The sequence below is a fragment of the Leptosomus discolor genome, chromosome 3 (genome assembly GCF_034619465.1).
Source record: "Leptosomus discolor isolate bLepDis1 chromosome 3, bLepDis1.hap2, whole genome shotgun sequence".
NCBI classification, from domain to species: domain Eukaryota; kingdom Metazoa; phylum Chordata; class Aves; order Leptosomiformes; family Leptosomidae; genus Leptosomus; species Leptosomus discolor.
The window spans coordinates 2,939,165-2,963,390 of record NC_141393.1 but is presented as its reverse complement, the minus strand read 5'-3'; the positions used below and the strand labels follow the sequence as shown (position 1 = coordinate 2,963,390).

Sequence of the window (24,226 nt, the reverse complement as noted above, 5' to 3'; positions counted from 1 at the left end):
TGGACTGAATTTAGCTTCCGTGGTAGCGGGCAGAGGAGGGCCGGTTCCTGCAGCGGGGGGGTAGATGGACTCTGAACTCACCTTGAGACGTAAAATAGCGTAAAAACGTGCAAGTGAATTGCTGGCGTTTGGTCACGCGGTTCGTTCTCGCGCGTTTCGAGCGCTGGGCAAAGGGGCGCCTCGAGTCGCCGCAGCAGAACTGGGTGATGTTCGTTTTTTTTCCTCGTACCTGCCGCTTTCCTCTGAAGGCAACTGGAGTTTCTGGTGGCGGCGGGATAGTTTCAGTGCAAAATGTTTCAGTTGAGGAAAGGCAGAATTCCTATGTTCCCCGCCAAAACGTGCCGGCGGCGGCCAGGAGACGGAAGGTGCAGCCCCAGCTGGTGGGTGTCTCCCCTGGGGAGGTCAGGGAGGTGGGGAAGAGCCAGGGCTTGCGGGTCAGATACACCCCCCCCCTCCCCGTGCTATACCAGCACACCCCAGAGGTGTGAAACCACCGCTCGGCTCTGCCCGCCTGCACCACCCCAGCCCAAGCTCCCACGCGCCAGCGCAGGAATTACAATACAGGAATTATTTTGTTCTAGAAGTCAAAGTTTTTAATTTTTTTTTTTTTTTTTTTTTGAGGACAGCTTAAACACGATTTCCCCCCCCTCCCTTCCCCCCAGCAGTACAGCCTGTTGTCCCCCCACGTCACCTGCTGGGGCTGCTGCCAGAGGGAGCCGTGTCAGCGAAGGCAGGCACAGGCCTGCAGCCCCCTCCAGCGTACCTCCACCCCGCCAAAGTCCTTCCGGCTGTAGGTGAGCTCCCCAGGTCCCCGCCACGGCCGCCAACAGCCTCAAGCACTTTCAGTTACACTTCTCGGGGCAGAATATTTGCCTCCTAAGGTTCACAATTGATTTTTTTTTCCACAACAGAAAGAGTTCCAACAAAACCAAACTACAAACAAGCAGAGAGTAGCGGTGCTTTAACATCTGAAGGTTTACGACAGTTTATCAACTTGGACAACGTACAGTTTCCAAATCCCGTTTCTCTGACCTTTTAAGCATTTGTGGCAAAAAAAAAAAAACAAAACAAACGTTAAGCTGACAGTTTCCTAACGCTGCAGACTAAAAACAGGACTGCTCGCCCGGCAGCCTAGAATCTTCAGCCTAGACTAAAGCAACGCTCCTCTTCAACAGTCAGGGCGTGCCGGGGTATTTCTTGCACTGAAGTCCTCAGGTCCTTGACGAGGAACTCCACACCGGTTATCTCCCCACACGTGCACACCCCACCGTCTCGCTTGGGGCTGCCCCTCACGCGTACGTCAAGGTGGATAAACCCAGAATTACTTTTAGCTTAGGCACGGGATACGTCTCCACTGGCATTAAATACATTTATTGCAAACATCTTCACACAAAAATAGGTTCTCTCTAGGCCATTCACATGCAACTGAAAGGCAAGCAGCAACTACCTACGACGCTACAGATATTTAACCTATACACGTTGAGTGTTTGCCACGCTCGGTAGAATTGTTACATCTTGGCAGACCCGCTCGTCCAGGCACAGCTCCGGCAGGGACGGCGGCGGAGGGCTCAGGAGCCCGAGGTGTTGTTGCTGCCGAACCGCTGGTTGACGCTGTGCAGCAAGTGCTTGGGGAGGCAGTTCCAGGAACTGGCCAGCATCTCCTTAAAGCAGATGACCGCTTCGAGGCACAGCCTGGGGGAGAGGGGAAGACACGGCCGGGGTTAGCGGGAGCAAGGGCGGCAAGGTAAGCTCGTGCCGTCCAGCTACGGAGCGAGGGCTTGTTCTCGTCCTCAGCGCCCAGCTGAGGCATCTTGCTCTGCCCTCTCCTAAGGGGCTGCTGCATTTCAGCATTCTTGAGAGGAAGAAACGTTTTCGAGTGTTTTAGGACCACAAACGGATCGGGTGGTAACCCTGCACTACTGGTCTTGCAGGGAGACGTGACGGTTGGAGTCTTTCTTACCTTACGAGAGATCTTGGTTGTAGAGAAAACACGAGTATTTCGTTACTGTGAGCCTGGGGGTGGGGAGGGAGAGAAAGAAGCAGTTTTGAGTGACGTTATGACAGCAGGAGCCAAACGAGGCGAGGCTCACGCAGACGGACCCTGGAACGGAAGGCAAAGCGCAGCTCCGGGGGCGAGGAGAGGCTGAGGGGTGGGGGAGGAGACTGGACTTCACGTAAATCCCAGAGGCAGCAGCCACCCTGAAGGCAGAAGGCTCGCCAGATCCTGCACTCGGGGAAGTTATGGGCACTCTGGGAACTACGGCAGAACCAAACCCCGGATCTGGTGCTGCCTCATACAAAGAGGTGGAGGGGAAGGGGGCGCACAGAGGGGCCGGGCTCCCGCGCTCTCCCCCCTCCCGCAGCGTCTCCTGTCGCTGACACGGAAGGGACGGGGCTGGGAGGGCTGGAAGCTCCATCCCCCGTGCCCGGGGGAGGGCCTGCGGGCCCCACGTCCCAGCTCCAACCCTGGGCTCAGGGTGGGAGAACAGGACCCACCGCCCGCGGGCAGAGGTTCCAGCTCCTCGGGGAGCTGCCCTGAGGGACTCGGGACACGGGGACTGTGTTGTCACAGCAGCCCCATGGTTTTGGGTTCATTTTTTTCCAGGGGTACGCCTGCCCCTTGAACGCCCGTGACCCCGTCACCCACCAGAGCCGAGCTGCCGGTGCGTACCGAGCCGCTGCACCGCTCTTGTTCGCCGCTCGCCCGTTCCAGCTGAGACCCACTGGTTCCTGCACCAGAAGGTGCTTGTTCCCAGTCTCCCTTTCCAGCCCCCTCCTGTTTTTACAGACCTTGGGACGCCCCAAGAGCCCCCTCTCTGTTCAGCCTCTTCTCCCTAGGCCTCGCCCTGGAGAAATTACGGTGGGAAGGGCTCCCTGAAAACACCCCCATGAGAAACAGAGGGAAAAGCTGAAGAAGTAGCTGGGAGGTAACAACAGGCTCCAAGTGAAACATGGAAAAGCGAAGTCATAGTTTGTTTAAATAACAAATAATGACCTCCTTTCGAGAAAAGCAGCAAAAACATTTCCCCTTCGAGCCTTGTTAATGCCCCTTTGTCAGTCCTCAAGCACTTCACGCTCGCTGGAGGGGGGGGTAACACCCGCCGGCTCCCGCAGGAAGGGAAAGCTCAAACTAAACTCACGGCTTTCGAATGAGCCAGTAAGTTGTTGGCGCAGCCCCCGAAGACGATCACCTCTCCCTCCTCGCTGGCGCAGGCCGTGTGCCACAACCTAGGAAGGGAAGGCGGCAGCGCGTTAATCCGAAGCAACCACCCCGCCCCGATAACGCCCGTTGAGGATTTGGATGGAAAACGCGCCCACCAGTACGCTGTGGGGTAAACTGGTCAGCACACCACGGGCTGTGGAAGAGCAGGGCTGCAAGCAGATCGTGACAGCCATCCTCCAGAAGCGACGGCCGTCGCTTCTGGAGGATGGCTGTCGCGATCTGCTTGCACCAAGTTTAGTTTCCTGCCCCAGTTGGAGTCAAAAAAACCCCCCTCCAGCAGCAAGGGCGAGGCCAAAGCGGGCAGACGGGGAAGCATCGCTGCTTTAACTCGTTGAACCTCGATGAGAACGCTTCCCCAAACACCCTGGATCACAGCAACCCACACGACACGCGTGTTTTCAATGCCACGGACGTGCATCACTACTGTTTTGATGCTTTTAAAGGGCGGGTCATCGCCTCTAATTTACTCAGCAGGAAGACAAAAATATCCTGGGCGTGTACAGCGAGGATGCTCAGAACAGTGCCGCCTGCCTCTGTCCAGTTTGCCGGCAGAGCAAGAAGGGGCACGTTCCAGTTCGCTCTTGGGCTGGCAGGCGCAGCTCCGAGGCCGCTGCAGCACGAGACCAAACCCTAAATCCCTAAATCCCGGCGTTTCTTGCCCGCTGAGCTACACCCACCTCCAGCACCATTCCACACGCCCGCCCTCGGGGGCAGAAGCTAGCAGGAGGCCTTGCCTCACTAAGAAAAACCAAGCGCTGTGAAGAGCAACCCGCGGCCAACATTCAGAGCTTCCTCCCTCCTCCTTAATAAGGCGCCAGGGAAGTGTCTACCGTACCTTGGTTTCTCAGAGTAGTTGTGCTCAAACTGTATCCACTCGTTCTTGCTGATACAATAAATCCAAGCGTCACCTGAAAACAAGCAAAACCCCGAATATAAAGAGTCTCCTGTTAGTTCTTTCACATCTGCTGCAATAAACATGTGCTCCGGTGTAACACGGTCCATTTTCGTACTTAAATAAATCAGGTGTTTTATAAAAAAAACCCCTTCTGAAACACGGGGCTGCCTGTTCAAAACCAGGTGTTTAACAGTGGTTTACGGGAGCGAAGCCAGAAGGGAAAGACAGAGAACTTTCCAGCTCTCACTAACTGCAATTTGCATGAGATGATAGATACATTTTTAGAGCAGATTCATTTCTATAAATAATATTGTCTCCGCACACTCGGTGAAAGCAGCTGTTGACCATGAGGAGCTGGATCACAAGCGCGTGGAAGGAATTCAGCAAGACTTTTAAGGCCATAATTCAAGCTTCTGTGCACAAGTGTTCGAGAACACAAAGGCCGCGCAGAGAACGCAAAGGTGACACAAAATCCTTTTGGAATGACTTACTCAGGGGCTGCTTGTCAGTGGTGAATCCTCCGAAGAGAAAGAGGTGATCTGAGGAAATGGGTGTTAAAGAGTGCCACGACCGGCCAACGGGGCAAATCCCTTGCGTGATTCTGTGTTTCAATAAAAGCACCAGAAATTACACGCACGCTACAATAAAACCCCGCTGCCCTTTCCTGCTCTGATTATTTTTCAGCTAGTTGGAGGAGGCAGCTTCACCCTGCGCACGGCTCGCGACCCAAGAGCAAGTTTAATTTCTTTAGACACAGTCAGAAGCATTTTACTCCTGTCACCACTCGAAAAAGCCTGACAGCAAGAGTCAGCAACTGATCAGGAGGATCAGTTCTACTTGCTGGAGTTCACCCAAGTTTCCCTCGAGCGACTAGAAGTGAATAAAAGCGGCATTTTCGTATTGCTTTACGCACAAAGAACTCGGGTTTTAGTACCTACATTTCGTTCCACTCCCACGTATCCAGATTCAGGTAGTAGAGATCGTTCATTCTGGACTCCTACAATAAAGCAGACCACGGCTGAACTACTGTGCTTAGGTTTAAGTTAACGCCTCGTTAGACTGGGCCGGGGCTTACTCTGTATCTGCCACCAAACACGTAGCCTCTGTTCCCGACGGTAGCGCAGGCGTGAGCTGCTCGTGGTGACGGGGTTTTACCCTGGGAAAAGAAAACGTGAAATAAGTTGATTCGATACCTTGACCAAAGGAAATGCCGTTTCACCCCAAACCCGCAGCAGATCAAGCGCAGAGGAGCTGGCCCGAGGACGCCCATCAGGCACAGGGAGCGGCACGGCTACGGCCGCACCGGGCAGCCCCGCAGACACGCTGGGGCCGGGGCCTCCCAGGAGAGCTCGCCTGGACACCCACTCAGGGCACAGTGAGGTCTCAGAGTTCCCCAAACGGGTCACCCGAGGAGATGAAAGGCTGAACTAAAGTCAGACTTAAGGCCAGCAAGGAAGGGCGAGTGAAAAACCACCCAGCAAGGCATTCTGTGTGCAGAGTCCTGCTTTCTTTGGTGGATGGAAGATCAGAAAACTCATTAAAAATGGGCTGGGTTTTTTTTTCCTTTGTCAAGACAGAAATTTTGCTTTTAGAAGGGGATTCAGACAGTCACAGAAGACCTCAGACTGTAAAGGAGACAGTGACATAATGAATCGTTAAACAGCATTTTCCTTGAGTTACTTCTGAAGGATCTGAGATCTGTACGTAGCAAGACAAAGCAATCCTTTGGTGATCTGAATAAGGAGTTATCTCAAATTTCATTTCCTCCAATTCTGTGGCAATTATCACTCCGTTTGCCTGCTCCTGAACACTTCAGGGACACTTCAAATGGCGGGTGTTTGCAATGAGGCAGCGTTTCGTTTTATTTCGACCACCATCCGGCACCCAAGTGAAAGGTACCAAACCGTCACGTTGCAGCGAGGATGAGAGGAAACCAGACATTCCGTTTTCCTGAGCTCCCCACGAGCGCAACGCCACTGAAGCGTGAAGGAAAGCAAGCCAACAGGAAAAAAAAAAAAAAGATGAAGAGAGAAAGAATCAAAATAAAGGGCAAGTTTCCTGGTTTTGGAGAGGAGAGAGGCAAACGAATGATTTAAATTCAGCTGAAATGGCCTCACGAATGCTGCTGAACAGGCAGCAGCTCATTTGTATTTTGAGGGGATGTCTCCAAGGTCAGTTCTCCCAACAGCGTTTCAAACCCCTCCCGCAACAGCCCTTTACGAGCACATTTGGAGGCCAGGCTGCGAACACAAGCTCGTGACGCCGCACAGAGTCCACGGATAGGAGAGGAATCGACAGTCACGCTTCGCTGGCGAGAGGTTCAGGGAATTAAGGCAGCTCCTGGCCAGGTTTCCTCCCCTGGCTGGATCAGACAGAGCAGCAGCAACCAGCAGTGCTGCGGACACGGAGCTGCCCGCCAGCCCCACCGAGACAGGAGCGGCTCCACACCGGCCACTCGTGGAGTCCTGGTCTCTGGCAGGCACTGCTCGCGTCCTCCTCCGAGCCACCAGAGGTATTTCCGAGAGCTCTCCCGCTTTTCCCACCTCCTGGCACTTAGGGACTGGTTTATATCCCGAGGAAGGCAGGATCACAGAGCACCTGAGCACTAAACACTTGGCTGGTGACACGTAAGCAAGGCTGCAGGGTGGAGCAGGAAAAGTAGGAAAACAACACCCATTTTGGGCGAATTTCCTTGCTTCTGGCTTGCAAAACAGTTCACCCCATCTTCTGCAAAGATGCCAGGGAGATAGCGGGCTGGAGACAAGACCCTGCCATGAGACAAACCAGGTTCAGAGAGCCCCACGCTGCGAGCTCGCCGAGCGTGCTCGCCACGCCGGCGGCCCAAAGCCACGGCTGCCGGGACAGGCCACCGCCAGCCCCCCGCACGGAGGCCGTTTTATCAGCACCTCCTTCTAGCTGGACACAATCAGAGCGGTGAACCCAGGCCTAGCAGCTTATTTTCGCAGGATGCCAGGAGCGATACGGCACACGACGCGCCCGTAACTTAAAATTAACGGACGTAAGATTAATCATTACCGTAGTTATGGGCTGGCTCCAAGTGAAAGTTTCAGTGTCCAGGACATGCACGTGGTCGTTCCACCCTCTAGGAAGACCTGAATTCTTTAAAAATATTAAATAAGCAACAAATTTGAACAAGTACTAATCAAATATTCGAGTTTAAATAGAAGTGACTTCGAGGTTTACTTACCCAAAAAGAGGTTTCATCAAATTCAAAAGTTCCCCGTTGTTTCCCTTCAGGAAAGTAACCATAGCCTCCAAAAAATATTAGCCTGAAACGAAACGTGCATCAGGATCGATTAGAAATGCTGTCACCTCGGCTGCTACAAACTAAAATTCTGCAAAGGCTGCGCTCAAACAGAAGGCTGGAAAACCAGGGAAGCTCCTTTGGCTTCCAACACGTTTGCAATGCAAGTTTTCCAGGTGTGGGGCCCTGCTCCTCGCCTACTCGTCCCTGCCACCCCCAGGAAACCCCTCGGCAGCCCCTGCCCAGGCCTCTCGGCGTTCCCAGCTTCGCTCCGGTTGCGGGAAGCTACCGCCAGGCCTGCTGCCTGCTCGCTGGCCCCACCGGGGCTCCCACGCAGCAGCTACCGGGGTCTATCCCTGTGGATTCCCGACTTCCCCCCCTTGCCGAGCCCTCTGCCCCTTCTCCCGAAGCCCAAAAACGTTCGCAGCGGCTCCTGTGAGAAGAAAGGGAAAGCGCCACGGCTCGGGCACGGTCCCTGCGGAGGTGTGTGCTGGGCAGGGCAGGGCGGGAGGAGGCCAAGGGGCGTTACGAGCAGCGGACCCTCTACCGACGCAGCTGCCTGGGAAGTTTTTAGTTTTGGGGGAGACATTTTCCTTTGTACTTGTTGCATTTTGTTTCAAAGCCTGAAGAACAGTTGTTATGAGCAGTCACTCCTCTGTTTTTACTGTTCTTTTGGGGTTTTTTTTTAATGTAATTTACCTTTACGTTTGAGTTTTAGCACCTACTAGAAACTAAGGGCACAGTTTTGCCAGAAATCCCTACTGAGTTATGAAGTAACAGAAAACAATCTACACCACCTCACTAAACACCCACAACTCCGGCCTTGAGCAGATTTACATCTAAACTGATCACATCAGGGATCGCAACAACAAACTTTCTCTCCACAATCTGCCAGCTCGCACCACGGGCAACTTCCCGTCGCTCCCGAGCCTCTGCAGCGAAATCGCACGGCCAGCACCGCCACGGCCGGCTTTCTCCCCACGGAACGGGCAAAGCAGCAGCAGCATCTGTAGGGTTAGCCACCAAAATCACCTCATGCTGCTCAGACACGAGGACGTGTGGCACCTCTGATTGTCTCTGCCTCAGGAGAGCCAGAGGAGATACAGCCACAACCAGCTGGGGAAACAGGCAGAAGACGCCTGTGCTGTCCAGGGAAGGTTTTGTAGGTAACAGCTTAAACCCTGATGTGACAACAGTAAGAACCTGTAACCAGTTGTGACCAGAGAAGAACTGGAGGCCCCTGACCGTCACCTCATACTCGCACCAGGCCCCCTCAGCCCCTGGCGTCGCCTGCCCCAGCAGCGCTGCCCTGGGAGAGCGCCCTGCTCTGTGGGGAGCAGCTCCTCCTGCCAGGGGACACTCCTGGCCACGTGAGCTGTCACCTGTGCCAGAGCATTTTGGAGTTGTGTTCTCTGGAAGGCAGGAACCCTCTGAGAAACCAACCCCGGGCAGGTGCTCCAAGAAGAGAGCCAAAAGTCCCTGCCCTCCCCTGAGAGAATTCACTTCCACCCCCAACCTCCTGAGCAGCTGGAACACAGTGGGAGCAGGGAATTACCTACAACAGGGTCTTGCCTCAGCCTGTCCTCCAGTGCCAGAAGGTGGGAACGATCTCATCACACAGCTCCCTGCTTAGGGGACTGGCCCTACACTAACCCGGCGGGGGAGGAGGGTGCAAGGCAACAGCAATGTTTTGCACTTCAGCTCATCTGGCTTCACCACCTTCTCCTCATCTTCCTTATCTTTTCCAAGGTTTGCAATGCCAAAAGAACCTCCTGGCATCTCTGGGATGCGATCCCAAGACATGCAATCAGATACCAGCAGCAGCAGTTCACCCAACACGTCCCTTGTTGTGGGCAACCAGCACAAAACTCACCGAACTGAGCACGCGCATCGCTGAAAAAGCCACATGGAATCACAGAATCGTTGTGGTTGGAAAAGACCTTTAAGACCATCAGGTCCAACCATTACCCTAACACTACCAAGGCCACCACTAACCCATGTCCCTCAGCACCACATCTACACGTCTTTTGAACACCTCCAGGGATGGTGACTCCACCACCTCCCTGGGCAGCCTGTTCCAATGTCTGACCACGCTTTCAGTAAAGGAATTTTTCCTAATGTCCAATCTAAACCTCCCCTGGCACAGCTTGAGGCCTTTACCTCTTGTTCTGTCGTTAGTTACTTGGGAGAAGAGACCGACCCCCCCCTCACCACAACCTCCTTCCAGGCAGTTGCAGAGCGATCAGGTCTCCCCTCAGCCTCCTCTTCTCCAGGCTGAACACCCCCAGTTCCCTCAGCCGCTCCTCACAGACCTGTTCTCCAGACCCTTCACCACCTTCGCTGCCCTTCTCTGGACACGTTCCAGCACCCCAACATCTTTCCTACACTGCGGCGCCCAAAACTGGACACAGTACCCAAGGCGTGGCCTCACCAGCGGCCGTACAGGGGCACGATCCCTTCCCGAACACGCAATGTTAAGATCAAAACAGCTTCCTGCTCTTCAGCTACCCCAGCAACGCACGCTGTCCCACAGGACATCACCGAAAGAGCGCGGTTTGTGTGGTACGGGGAACCCCGGAGCGGCCTTTTCTGCGAGGAGCGACTCCCGGTGCCATCGCCGAGAGCAACGAGGCTGCCACAAGCCACCACGACGCAGTGTCTTCACCGCGATGGGCGGAGGAGGCACCGTGGAAGGTCGGCCTGTGACGAGCCGACGTTTTGGGCTGTGACTCGCGTGGATACCTGGCAGCTCACACCCCCCCGAGCCGGCCGTGAGGTTTTTCGCTTATCACGGGCTAGAGGACAGGGCAGTTTCAGAAGGGAGGGGGCTGGGTTTGTTCCCCAGCCCCTCCCTGCCGCGCGCCCCTGCCGCAGGCGGGAAGCCCTCCCGCAGCTCTTGCTCCAACAGTCACGCACAGCAACGAGGGGACCGAGAGCGACCAAGGGCAGGCGCAGGCGCCAGGACGGCGGGAGCCTTACTTGTTTTTGTAAACCCAAACGCCGAGTTTGTCCTTGGACGAAGGGGGCACCCCCTGACACTCCACTCTGACCCACTGCAGCACTTTGTCCGTGGATCTGGAATTTAACATGTAGAACTGTAGAAAATAAAAAGATTTTTTTTTACCCACACAGTTAGCGGGAAGCTTAACTCTGACAGACGTTAAAATACTAACTTTTGAGCAGCACGTCTTGGTGTAGAAATAAATGACAAGTTTTCTTCCTAGCTGCACAGAGCACTGACAATATTGGGAACAAAACACGGACCCGAAGGCCCTTATCTTTTTGCAGACTCAAGCCTCAAACGCTTTTTACAAAAGCCACAGGACTATGGGCATGGAGTTTTACCATCCGAAAGCCGACACAGGATCCGACGCAGGTCTGTACAAAGCACCAATTGTCTTACAATTAAAAAAAAAATAAGCGTTCATTTACAGAATCGCCCCTTCTCTGCGCGTTGCATCATTTTACGTGGCGAGAACTAGCTGATACACACACACAAACTAACTGAAACGTAGCAATACCGCAGCAGGAAGGAAGCAAGTCACACTTTATAAACGTAGTTGGCCTCAGACTGTCGGTGAGCACTGCATCGAGCCACTTCCAGTTTGTTTTTAAGAGCGAGGGCAAAACTATTTAGTTTAAACCACACTCCTACAACATCAGAAAAATATTATGGGAGGCTCCGGAGAAGAGTAACATTTCCAACAACTTCAGAGCAGTTGCAAATCACCTCGTGCTCTTACTTCAGCGCACTCTGGAAACTCCCCATCTTTCAACAGGAGCGAACCCAAAAGCACCAAGCGCGATACCGCTCGCGGGGCGAACTGCACAAGAACGGTAATCAAAACAAACACTGGGGCACAGCAGTTTCTTCAGCGGCCTAAAGCTCCCAGAGCACAATCATCCCGTGAAAAGGTGCGGAGCTGAAGGCTGATCTGTTTTATAAACGTTGTGTTACCACCTGACCTGTTGCAGAGAGATTAATACGCTGCAGCGGTAAAAGCCAGCCAGCTGATCACCCGCATGGATAAAAACCCCCACAATCCAAGCAGTAATCTCGGCGTTTTGTTAGGCAAAACCTCTCAGGCAAGCACAAAAAGAACACGGCTCCGATGAGTTCACGTATCTGGGGAAGCCGCTGGCAGGATGAGAAAGCTGGTTCTCTGCCTCCAAGCACGAGAGAGACCCGGCCAGCAGATGAAAAGATCGCGCTGCAGAAGCCCTGGAGGACACGGTGACTGGATCCCCGTTCAGCAGCCCCTGGTAGTGAGATTTCAGCTCTGAAAGCAGATCCAACCTGCCCAGCCCTTCAGAAGAAAATGTTCCTGTGATTTCTGTTACGATCACACATTTCTTGCTCTGGATGGGTTTTAGCGAACTGAAAAGGCCACCTCTAGGTTGTAAAAGACGGGAACAAAAGCTAACGGGGAGAGACCTGTCTGTGAGGAGGGGTTTATCTCCGCGTTACTGACCTTGTTGGTGTTGCCACGGGCGTGGTGTCCCCCAAAGAGGTACACCACCCTGTCTACACACACGGCACAGCTGCCAGACATGGAAGGTGGAACGTCTCCCTCCGTTTTACTCTTCTTCCTAGAAGCAGAGTTTCAAAATGAACGATAACCATTTCAGCCCGACTGGCATTTCAGAACACAACCAGCGCGGTTTAATGACAGTAGGTCACCGTCACCGCGGACCGCGGGGTCAGGAGTTCTTCACACCCTCACAGGCTCAACAACTGACACCACCACCCTGGTAGGATGGAGGGGGGTGGGGGTGGGGAACAGGCAATTTAATGAATACGTGTTTTGTGGGGGAGGAATCCCGCCTGCCCAGTTCAGGAGCTCGGTACGCCCGGCGCGTTCCAAATCCCCAGGAAGACCCTCAGGCAAAGAGGACGCCCCTGTCGAAACCGAAGGTTTCTATTTTGCGACTGGATTTTTCAGGTTTGTAAACATCTGAACCACAAAGCGGAGCTTCCAGCCCGTGTCCAAGGCTCTCCCCAACCACCAGGACTGGAAGCGCGGCCGAAATTGTGCCTTTACAAAGCGCGGAGGGGCCTGGGCCTCGCGGGCCCCAGCGAGGATGCTCTGTGCTCGCGCCACCAGGCACGCAGGTTTCACACAGCTTCCAGGCTCCCAGTGATCTAAGACCACCCAGGGGTTTCTTCGGCTGCACCAGCGTTTAAAACCAGCTCCTTAACAGGACAGCAAAGAAAAAACTCAACAGGGGTTTCCCTCCCCCACGTACCAGTGTAATCAAACACACTTTTCAGGTGCCACGTCCTGTACCAGGCACCCCAAAACACTGCACGCTGTTGGTCACACACTCCTGTCTCTCCTACCTCACGCCGTGAAAACATACTTGGTTGTTTTCACAGGAAAAAAAAAAAAATTAGGAATATTTTACACATTTATGCAACAGTTTGACAGGTGGGAACACAGACCAGGGAGTTCTCGCTCTGTTCAAAGCCCCTCAGTGTGTTTTCCACACCAATTTAAGAATTTATCTATTTTTTCCCCCCAAAACAACAATTAAGTTAATTATTTACTGTACCATCTTCCAGTCTCCATGTTGTAGATCCATATTTCATCTCTAGGCAGATAGAAGTCATAAAATCCTCTAACTTGGGCATTCTGCAGAACAGGTCAGGAAAGAAAAAGCAACACTGACATCTGGAATTACAGACTCCTGGGAATGTTTACACCCCTCAGAGAGCGAATCTCAGAACAGAGAACAGCAGGAGTAGGGCGGGCTGCACTCCAGCACCTCTCACGCGCAGAGCAGCCCTCAGGGAGCAGGTATTAGCCTTTCAGCGTCTGCTGGGGTCCAGACAAGCTCCCAGCTGAGCCAGAGACGGGGGTAAATGGAAGTTAAACCTCCTTTTCACAGCCCAAGCAGGGTAACTAGGGTGCCTAAACGAGTCAAAATGTCCTTTTTAATTCCCCCATGCTCTGCACGACACCATCAGAACAATACATCAAAGCTTTGCCCTGAGCTACCAATTTATTCACTAAGTTCGTTGACAATTCATCTCCACTCCTGTCAAAACTGTAAAACGACTCGAATCTGCCTGCAGCACACGCACCCCCCAGTGTGGTAAAACACCCGACCTGTGGTCGTCACTGGGCAATACACAGTCGCGCTGGGAACGCTGGAAACACAAGCACGGTCTGCATTTCAACTCAGAACTCCCTTCTCTGCCGACAGACGCGTGAGCCGCCGAAGGCAAACACCACCCCGCACCCCACCGAAGTCACCCGTCTGCCGAGATCGGCGCTGAACGCTCGTGATTTATTTCCCTGTTTCAAAACTCCGAAACGCCACATTCTAACTCGTTAACCGGAGCTTCGCTTTTCCGGGGGAGGGATAATTTTACAGAGTCACCCCCAAACCCACGGGACCTCACGCCCAGCCCCAGGGGTGGCAGAAGGCTGGCTTCCCCAGGCGAAGAGCGTACCTTGTAGCCTCCCCACACGTACATGCAGCGCCCGTCAGTGACCGCCACGTGCCCGCTGCGCTCGGCGGGGCTGTCGTTCTCCAGCTGCTCGAAGCTGTCCTCAGCCGGAGCCGGGAGCTCCTCATCCGCCTGCAGGTCCTCGTTATCATCGGCCATTTCGAGGCAGCGCTACGTGCAGAGAACAACACACAGCAGGGAGCTCTGAAAACCGCAATCAGAGAAACTCCACGCTGCTGCTTCCTTCACGACCGCTTTTAAGTGGAAAGACACCAGCTACGAGCCTGCGGCTCCTCAGCGCTCAGGGGTACGAGCAGCCGCCACGCCAGGGCTTCGGTACGCAAGGAGCCCCAGGGCCACGCTGTTACTGGGGTCACTGGTAATTCAAAGCCCCAGCTGTGGGGGGAATCGGGCTGGGAGGAAAGGCTGAAGTCAGGTCATCCTGGAAGCTGCCTGCACGCTCTGCCTCAGCCTCTAACGGAGCAAGGGGACCCCGAGAAGCCAAAGTCACCTGCCGCTGACAAGCCACTCCCGTCTGCTTCCAGCTTCCCTACAGCAACGAGCTGAAACCGTCACCCCACCAAGATTTTCAGACACGGAGCAAAAGGTCAGGGAAGTTGGGACGGTCCAAGCGATGGTTCTGTGCGACCAGGCGAAGCGAGAGCAGCGGAAAGGACCGTCACGAGGCTGCCGAACCCCGCGCTCGCACAGACTCCTCCACACCTACACCGCTCCTGCCAGATTTTCGTTTAATTTGAATCGCTCCAACGATGGAGACACCACCCCACCTTCGGGAGTTTTTATTTTTGAGCTTTAACGACGCTTTAAATCAGAAAGCCTTACCCACGCCTCAGTGCAATCTGCCTGCTTCAAGCTAACCCGATTTTCACTGACCTCTCCCCAGCGATCACCATTCTTTATGCTTCTCCTTACGACCTCAGGCACACCGGCCAAATTCTGCCCCCCTTTTAGTGATTTTTCAGTCCCGTACTGAAGCACTTCTCACAAAGCCCCCGCAATCCCCAAGCCCTCCACGGCTCTGCCCTGGCTGCCCACCCCCCTCACGACACCCCGCCTGACCAGACGTGGGTTCCCCCCCGCAGTGTCGAGGCAGCCCCGATAAATCCTCCCTGTCGCGATTTACCCGCAACCCGGCACCCAACCCGAGCACCAGCCGCACTCCGCTGGGCAACGCGCCACCGCCGCGCTCACCGCACCCGTTAACAACCCCCCCCCGGCCCTTCCCGCTTTCTGCCGAGCTTTGTGGCGTGTATCCCCGCCGCTTCCCCTGCCCCACAGCGCGCAGCAACGCCCCCCTCCCCCCCCCCCCTCCCGCCTCGGCCTCCCACCCCACACCCGCCCCGCGCCTCCCCGGCCCCCAGACCCACGCTCCGAAGCCCCGCGGCGTCACGCCGAGCCGCCGATCCCCGGGGTCCCGCCGCGGCGGGGGCAGAGGGGGCTGCGGGCCCAGCGGCGCGGCCGCCGCCTCCCGCCCTCTCGCCCTCCCTCACCTCAGCGGGCCGCGCGCAGCGTCAACATCCGCCGCGGGCCGCAGCTTCCGGCAGCGCCGCGCAGGCGCCGTCCGGCCCCGCGGGAGGAGCCCGGGGCTGTTGTGGCGGCGGGGCCTGAGGAGCGGGAGGCGTCGCTCCGGTCGCCGAGAAGGGGGGAGGATCCCAGCCCAGGAGCCACCGAGCTCCCAGGGAAAGCTTCACGCGTGTAAAAGGGGGGCTGTGCCCCGGGAGCCAGGCACAGCCCTTCCCCCCCCCGGGAGGTGATTTTGCCCCAAAACCGCTTTTCCCCCAGATTTTAACAATGTAGATTTTAACAATGGCAAAAAAAAAAAAAACAACCCAAAACAACACAAAACAAACTCAAAAAGTGGTCTCGATTCAACTCTCTATAAAATTTTAATGACTGTGCTCCTGTTAACTAAATACTTGGAACAGAAAAATAGCAAGTACTACATCCGCTCTTTTTAAACAATAAATAAGCCTTTTTTTTTTTTTAAACAAGAATTAAATATAAACTTTACACATCCAAAATACAGTATACAACCTATTTCAAAAAAGGACTCGGTGATGACGGACACACAGCACACCCCCGTGAGGAGCTGCAGGTCAGCTCTCCTATGCAAAGGGTCACGCTGCTCAGGGCAGCTTTTCCTCCCAGCTCCGCGGATTTTCCAACTTCGAGGAAGACGCCCGGCTCCGTGGCCCGGCTGGGGGGGTCAGGTGACGGAGAATGGTGGAATCAAACAGTGAGATGCGGCGGCCTTAGTGAATCAGTGACCTTTTTCAAGCCTGACAAGTGTGAATCTTCCAAAGAGACCGCGTTGGGCTAATTTTATCGTTTCAGAAAGGCCGGTGTGGTAAGGCTGTAGTTAGATTTTAAGCCATATTTTATCCAGCTGAAAACACTGTGCATCATGTTACCTTCAAAACAAACAAGGTGTATGGACTGTCTCATCAAGACCACAACAGAAGTTAACGATATGTACAAATGAAGTTTTACCAGTTTCCTATAACGCAGAAAACAAAAGAGATTTCCATAAAAAGGATTCCTTTCTTCTCAAACCTCACTTAGAAACTCAGCTCAACATACAGCTGTTCCGTAGCATCAGTCGAGTTCACTAACAAAAGCCTTTGCCGTACGCCGTGAATAAACCGAAGGGTCCAACAGCTCCGGGGCCGTGGCTCATGTGGTGCTCAGCTGACTTTGTCTTTCAGTTTCAGCTTTTTTCTCCTGCCGGTGGCTGACGGCAGCCCAGAAGGTTATTTTTTTCAGCACTTGCTGCAGCAGTTTCGATGGCAAGCACGGAATTTGATTCTTTAAGAGAGCGGCATTTTTACCAATGCAGTCAAGACACAACCTGAAGAAGGGAAAAAAGAAAAAAGACAGATTTAAGTGAACGTAGAGACAAAAAAAAGCGACTTTGAATAAAAGCTCATGGTGTTGACGCCACGCAGTGTGCCAGCACGTTTCACAGATCCCCCGAGGAGGCAGTTTGGGATCCCACCTGCCTGCGCAGCAGCACGTGGTTGAACGTGGGTGCAAGAGCACCGTGAGACAAGGATCCACACCGGACTGTGCCGATAACCCAACTCACCTGAGGAGCGAATACGGTTGAGTCTGAAATATCAGCAAGTCACTGCAGTGACCCTGAGCGACAGAACAAAAAAAAAGGACCGTTGAAATGATGACAAACAGCTCGTCTCGGAAATCCCGCTGTCTTCTAGGTTCATGTAGCATTTACTACCGCCTGCACACTTTAAAACTGTTAATACCCAAATAATTATTTATAAAGAACGTGAATAACAAATCCCTTTTCACGAGCCTAACAAGAGCAGGAGAAAACCCTCTCAAACTACTTTCCAAGAACACCTAAGGCGACCTCTCACAACCCCGTATGATACGAATGAACCCGACAACGTCACCAGCCACATTAACGTCATTGTATATCAGGTTTAACGATCACAGTGATAGGATTTAATTATTTACTGACTGTGTCCATGAAATGCAGGTCATCTTTGCTTCCACCAAACACCATCACTTCTCCTTCTTTTCCAAGACAGGCTGTGTGCCACAACCTAGAGATAAAAAAATCACAAACAGCGTTAGGGACCCGGTACCAAGCAGCAGCTGTGTGTTAACCTAAAAGCTACATGTTTTTAGGCGTTTCGGAGAAGCAGTAGGTTTAGCTGCATATGAACCTTTTCACCTCACAGCGACTCTCCTCCCTTCTTCCTACTCGAGTTTCTTTTCAAAAGACTTTTGCTCCAAGGATACAAGTCCCTTTTAACGACAGTGGAAAGGTCCCTTTTCGAACCCTGCGGTTCCACGACTCCTGCGCAGAGCCTTCAAGTCCTACCGGCCTCGCGACTCAGAAGAATTTTACCATTTAAAGCAAACTTGTAAAAAAACAAGTCGCCTCGCGAGCGGCCGAACCTGCACAGCCTGTCCCGTGCCGACCCGCCCCTCGAGGCAGACCCTCCTCTCCCCCCTGTTTTGGCCAGAGGACTTAAGTGCCTCTGAGCTTCCTACTTCTTTGTGAAACATTGTGGAAATGGGTCAATTGATTCAGGGGGCAGGAGAGGCGGCCGTAGGGGCGCAGGGATGTAACCCTCGCTTCTTAGGAAACCAGGACAAAGACATGACTTCAACTCTTCAGAGGTAAAAAAATAATACCTTCGAATATAGTATGACTCATTTCTTTAACAATATAAAAGGAGAGAGCAAGGTGACTATCCATCTCAGGAGAATTTTGCTGGAAGATCACATTCCATACAGACCAGTGTATTTTTGTCATCATTTGACTCTTCTGTACTCACATACACTTTGTCTTGTTCATCACTGCTTCAACGAAACGACACAGTGGAAAATTTGCAGAAAACAAAACTGCACAAGACAAGCTTTTGCCAAGAACAGCTTTGCTTCTCCTGTTTGGGGTTTTTTTTTTTCCTTTTTAAATTTTCCACTATTTCTTTAATTCATAACTACCATTCTAACGGCTTTCAGACTGTGGGGTTCTCAGTGCTGACTCTTATCCCCGAGCACTAGGACGCGAGTTTCAGAACACACGTTATCCTGTCGCAGTTTTACGCTTCCCCCAAAGATCTTGGGGTTCATTTTCTGTGTGTCAATCACTCGCACCACGCCCACCCCTTTGGCGTTGTGCGTATAAAAGCAGGTGGTGTAAAAAAAAAAACCCCAAACCAAACCGTGACTTGTAAAATCTCGCTTTTACAAAGACTCTGCTACTTCAGCAGCTGCACCTTGCTGGATTTCCTTTGTATTACTAGCAGAGCAGAATCCATAATTTTTCCACTGGTGTGCTGCCACTGAAGTAACCGGCACGAGGTGATTGTCACCGCAGAGCTCTGGCCCTTGAAGCCCACTGCACCAAAACAATACGCCCCACTAGAACTTTCACGCAAAAGGAAACGTTCCCACTTTCTTACTCCACTCATATCAGTAATGATTCACCATTCTCCGCAGGCTAAACTGTATATCCCACCTTTTCCCTTCCTCCTACCTGGAGATAGATCTGGCTGTGCCTTATCTGCTTTAGGCAAACTCTGGCCTGGGCTCCATCACCGAAGAACACCGGGAAGCCTTTCCTGCCTTCACTTGGTTGGCATCCTAGCCCGCAACCTGATGTTTTTCCTACAGCCTGACAGAGTTTCTGTCCTCTCACAGCTGCTCTAACTTATCACCTAGACATCCTGATAAAGCACGTTATTTCAATTACACAGATGCTGAACCGATGTAAATTTTTTTTTTTACACAGCTCTTCTGACTGGAATAACAGAATTACATTGCAATGAAAACACTGGGGATCTGTCAAATACACAATTCGTTCTGCGTTTTAACCTGGCATGCAAAATGTTAGCTGAAGCACAACTGATGGGCAGAACAAAGACAAATATTCTACAGAATCACAGACCTATAACCCAGGAGGCAATATTTTAGAAATGGCTAAAAACGAAGGTTGAAGGAAATTAATCTTTGCAGAATTTAAGGAGGGAATCAATTTTGCAGAAGCATCAGGAAAATACACTAATGCGTGTGTGATATACTGTGTATTATTATAAAATAACAGAAATGTGTAAAAGTGCATGCGGATATAGAATTGCCAGTGCACTTTAAGTCCTGCTGTAAAGTCGCATGAGCCACAGAACTGACTTAAACCTTTTCCAGCTGCAGGGATCCCGCAGTAATTCTGGGTAAGTACAGGGATATAATTATGGCACAAGCAAGTACTTTGCACTCAAACTAGTTCACTATATAGACAGGCTTGTGGTGTGGCTCCTTTTATCTGTATTTCCACAACTTCCTGAAAAAGGTTACTGAAGTATTTATTTATTTTTCCAAAGGGGGAAGGTATTTACTTCAATAAAGGACTAGGTCAATGAAAGGGAGCTAGTCCCCAGCCAATTCAGCAGCGTCAGCCTCAGGGACCCTCTTGGGCGCTTCGGCGCAGTGAGGAAGGTGGCTTGGCTTGCTCCACAGCCCCCCTGCCAGCCCAGCCGAGTGACAGCTCCACTTTGCAGCGCCCAGTACGGGACCTGCCCTTGAACTGCTCGAGAACCACGCGGGGCTCAGGAGTCCCGGGCTCCCAACCCCCAGCCCTGCCGCCGCCCGAGGCACAAAGGTGACTCCAGCTGAACGGCAGAGTCAAGGCTGAGCGGCAGCTCCCGGTAGGACGAGCACATTCTGTCCCTTCCTGGTCCTTTCTCACGATGCACCAGTAAAAACAACCGCCCGAGGCGAGGCAGCCCACTTCAGCAGTTCACTTGTACGAGACCATCCCTGTAAAGAACTGAGAACGAAGACAAACACGACCCTGGACTGCCAACGACGTGCTTTGGTATTTATGGCAGTCAGCAGTCCCTGCCTATCAGTTCACTGGTCATAAAAAGACAGAAAATGCTCTAAGCAGCTAAGCTGTAAGTTTATTTGGGCTTAAAAGGGTTTGAAACGTAAGGAAGCAGAAAGCTTGGTCTACCAGTGCTGTTTAAGAGACACCCTAAGAATAGGATAAAGCAGGAAGAAAATTATTTTTTATATATATTTATAACTGAGGTAAAGATATTTCAGTAACAGAAAACAGAACGTAAGGCAGGAAGCATGCAAGTGCCAGACCAGAATTGTTTGCTATCCTAAAAGAATAATACAAAATTGTGCTGGGAATACCTGGGTGAATGTATACAATGAATTAAATGAAAAACCGAATATTTACCATCTACAGCAAATCAGTTCAATAGTATTTACATAATAAACCACAGAATGCTTCAAATGCTGTGTTAAAAAAAAAAAGTCTGTGCTCTGGAAAGAGCAAGCGCCTGTTTTCAATGGCAGCTACTGGTTCAGAACATGGAACTTGCTTTCTTTAGTCGGAAAGCCTCTATCTTTTTCTGTAGTCTTAAACTAGAGAGGGAAGGGGAGCAGAGCCTGGAAGAGCCAGTATGGGTCCCAGTATGAACACCACACTTGTAGAACTAGGTCCTTTCTGGTTGGCAGTCAAGTCCTCGAAGTCACAGAACTCCACAGACACTGACTGAACTCCACAGACCTTTCTGTGCTGTTCAGCACTAAGTCCAGTTTCACAGAACTGTAATCACGATTATCTGCTTCTGCTCAGGGAAAAGGAAACCAAACAAGGCATTTTTATAATACTTTTGAACCCGGAAAGGTGCATCCACACTTTCAGGGTGGTCTCCCCCATCTTTCTAACCAACATCAAGCAACTTTGATTATTCTCATTGTTAACTCCTCAGAGGTTAAGTGGTTTACGTTTCCTGATGTAAAAACAATTTGGCTACAGAACACCAGGTTAGTTGGACACCCAGATCCTTCATCACATCGAATCTTCCCGCGCAAGTGCGCACCATAACGCAGGTACCAACTATAACGAATACAGGAAGCAATACTGCTGGGTCAGGTATAAAGGAACATAATAAAGCAAACTATTCAATCACACGGCATTAATTTTCTAAAATATTCTTATAACGTAGCTGTAAAATACCGTTCAACAATTTAAATTCACTTCATTTTTAAAAATGCCCCAATTTCAGCAAACACCATCTATTTTTGTATACCTAGGCCTACTCTTAGGCAAATGGGTAAGCTGTTTCCATCCATTTGTTGTAACGCTGTGAATCCAGCCATCACCTACAATACAAGAACATCCATTAGTGTTTTATCTTGGGACAAAATACTACCTTTTTTATTTATACAGAAAGCTCCGTGTTGTAAGAGCACATTGTATGAAGATCACAGTAACAGAAACAGTCACAGAAAGCTCACTGCATCGAAACCTGAAATTAAACCCCACTTTTGTTCTTTTGGCGGTATTGCGAAAATTGCCCGCTCCTAGTGGAATATCCCTGCGACGCTCAGAACTATTTCCCATATTTTCACTTTTTTTCACGAAAAGAAGTTGCCTTTTCTGGAAAAGGATCTCAGTAAAAGACTATCCTGCTTCCTGTTTAACATTGGGTAGCTGTGAATTGTTATTCACCCAAAAGCCTACGTTATGTTGACATCATTACTTGTATCTTCTTCCTGCCACTGATAGCAAAAGTTACCCCTTGTTCATACCAAAACGCACGAGACTCTTGCCTTTATTCTTTTAGATGACAGACAGTTTGATGAAACATCATACGCTCTCATGGTACTACACAATGTGCCTCTGCATTTCTACAAAAATAACAAGATAGCCAGAGACATACTCGAGCACCAGGAAAAGACAAGATTTAGGTCTAAACAGTTTGAGAAAGACGACAAACGTGCACACTACACGGGGTTAGCACTGAAGGGCACAACAGAATTATCATCTCTGAATTACTTACTTAAAGGAACGTTATCAGAGCTTAGCCCGCCAAAAAGAAAAAGTCTGTCGTCTCCGATCGGAGTCAACGTGTGCCAGGATCGATCCTTTGGTTTCTCTCCACTGATATTAATTCTTGGTGAAACAAACAAACAGAAACAAATTTTCAAAGCATGCTGAAAATTAACCTGCCAGAAAATTTAACAGTTAATTTAGTTTGTCCTAGAACAAGCTGCACTTGTGCGATCTGAATTTACTCTCGAGCAGAGCCATGTTCAGATCCAACCCAAGGGATTTCTTTTAGTAACTGTTCTCTGAACAATCCGGTATGTAAACAGCAACGGTAAGGACAAAAACATTGATTGCTCTTTGGTTTGTTTTCTTAAGATCACTAAAGCCACGACTTAACAGACAACTAAGGCACCCAGGACAGCAAAGAAAGCAGCGTATGTTCAAACAAACTGCACAGTTCATGTAGGCAAACGGTTATTTGAGGTAAAAGGGAATGAATCCTGAGGGGCTACAGGCTCTCTGCCCCTAGGAAAATAAATCTTCAATGACACAAGGACTGTGGCTTTCCCTTTTCTCCCCAAGCTCCCACCTCTTCAACCACCGTGCCTTTTAACACACCCAGCCTTCCAGATCAATCTCAGTAAGAAGTGGAATTCCCAAGTACAGAACAGCTGTAGGGTTTTAACTCCAAAAATCTGCTCACGTTACAATACAGATTTGCCATGGATTTCGTCTCAGCTGCACCGTCAGGCGTGCTGGAGGTGAGAACCTGAACAGCAAAGAACCTGAGCACAAGAGAGTTCCTCGAGTGGGTGGCCTGAATTCACATCATCTCAGTTTCGGCACGTAGGTGTACGGTTCTCAGGAGGATCCCCGCGGAGAAGAGCGAGGATCTCCAGAGGGCACCCGCCCACCTCGTCCCTCCATACCAAGCCAAGAGGCAACTTGTGTTGTAAAGCACCTGCAGCTCCACACAAAGCCCAGGCCACCGCACGCTCCGTACGTCCTCACTTTGGAAAGAGGATGGAGAAGGCAGGTGCAAACACCCGTAAGCTCTCTTGTGGGGTCAGAATCTTAGCTGGAGACTGTCCAGAGCGGGGAAGAAAGGAATCCCAGGTAGACTGTATCTCAAAGAACCAGTTATTTTTTTTTTCCCTCCGCTTTGCTGAAGTGAGGGGGGTTTAACAGCCCCAGCTGGGCGCTCCACCGGCAGTCTGAACAGCGCAGAGACAGCCAGCTCCACCTCCTTTCTAATCAACAAAGAGAAACAGGTCCTTGAAAAGCACAACTCGTGCTCTCTTTCAGAGGGCTACCTTCGCAGCAGCCGCCTCGGGCCCAAGAAGCGCCTGTTTCTCTTAACTGAGCACAGAGGAAGCCTGGGGTGAGTCAGGCAGGCATCTGCGGTTCAGTGAGAGGAGTTTCACTGCTGGTGGCCGCGAAGCAGTTCTCCATCTGGAAGCAGAGCCCGAAGCATCATCGCTAATTAAACAGCGATCGCAAAACCGCCCTGCTAAATTTGGCACTGAAGTTGAAGCCAAGTCGCAGCGTTTGAGCGCCTGCTTTGCACGACTCTTGTATAAGACGCTTCTAAAATTGGCAAAGGGGAGGGCTGCGCTGAGATACAGCAGGCTCTGATGTTTAGGAAAAATACACACCAGATCCTGGCGGGTGATGATGTTTCAATCTTTCACGCTACTGATGCAAAAAATTGTAACAGTAACAGAAATAACATAATATTGAACGTTTTGAGTAACGGAAATAACATAATACTGAACAATTTGAGTAACAGGTCAGTGGAGCTCAGGGAAGGCAAGGTAACTTCTGGGTAGTGGCAAGTAAAATAAATATTGCCATCTCACGCTGGAAGATATTCCTGGATTAATAGGTTAATATCAGGCAATTCCTTAAGGAACTCACATAGAGTTGAATAAGGAAAAAAACTTGACATGACTGGCTAAAGAACAGCCGTGGGGCTTTCAATAAAATCATCACTGATTTGGGATTTTTCTTTCAGGAGAGGACGTCCAGTGAGTGAGTGAATTTGAACG

General features: G+C 51.3%; 2 protein-coding genes across 3 annotated transcripts in view; both read right to left on the bottom strand.

The window, feature by feature from the left end:
* Nucleotides 1–1,355: 1,355 nt before the first annotated feature.
* Nucleotides 1,356–15,357, bottom strand: KLHDC2 (kelch domain containing 2). The gene is made up of 14 exons (XM_086462609.1): nt 15,349–15,357; nt 13,841–14,008; nt 12,937–13,016; nt 11,856–11,973; nt 10,363–10,478; nt 7,327–7,408; nt 7,155–7,238; nt 5,194–5,274; nt 5,057–5,115; nt 4,610–4,719; nt 4,059–4,131; nt 3,141–3,228; nt 1,961–2,013; nt 1,356–1,692 (listed from the first exon to the last, which is right to left on the bottom strand). Exons 2-14 carry the CDS (start codon nt 13,994–13,996, stop codon nt 1,569–1,571), a joined length of 1,224 nt encoding a protein of 407 aa, XP_086318735.1. The 5' UTR covers nt 13,997–14,008; nt 15,349–15,357; the 3' UTR covers nt 1,356–1,568.
* A 390-nt stretch (nt 15,358–15,747) lies between these two features.
* KLHDC1 (kelch domain containing 1) overlaps nt 15,748–24,226 on the bottom strand; it is a 30,114-nt gene continuing 21,635 nt past the window's right edge. For both annotated transcript variants that reach the window (XM_086462090.1, XM_086462091.1), the window contains 5 exons: nt 22,189–22,301; nt 21,436–21,508; nt 17,340–17,424; nt 16,944–16,996; nt 15,748–16,706 (listed from right to left, as the gene is read on the bottom strand). In XM_086462090.1, the coding sequence (XP_086318216.1) occupies nt 16,532–16,706; nt 16,944–16,996; nt 17,340–17,424; nt 21,436–21,508; nt 22,189–22,301 (499 nt within the window). In that variant the 3' untranslated portion in view covers nt 15,748–16,531. The remainder of the gene's footprint in view (nt 16,707–16,943; nt 16,997–17,339; nt 17,425–21,435; nt 21,509–22,188; nt 22,302–24,226) is intronic.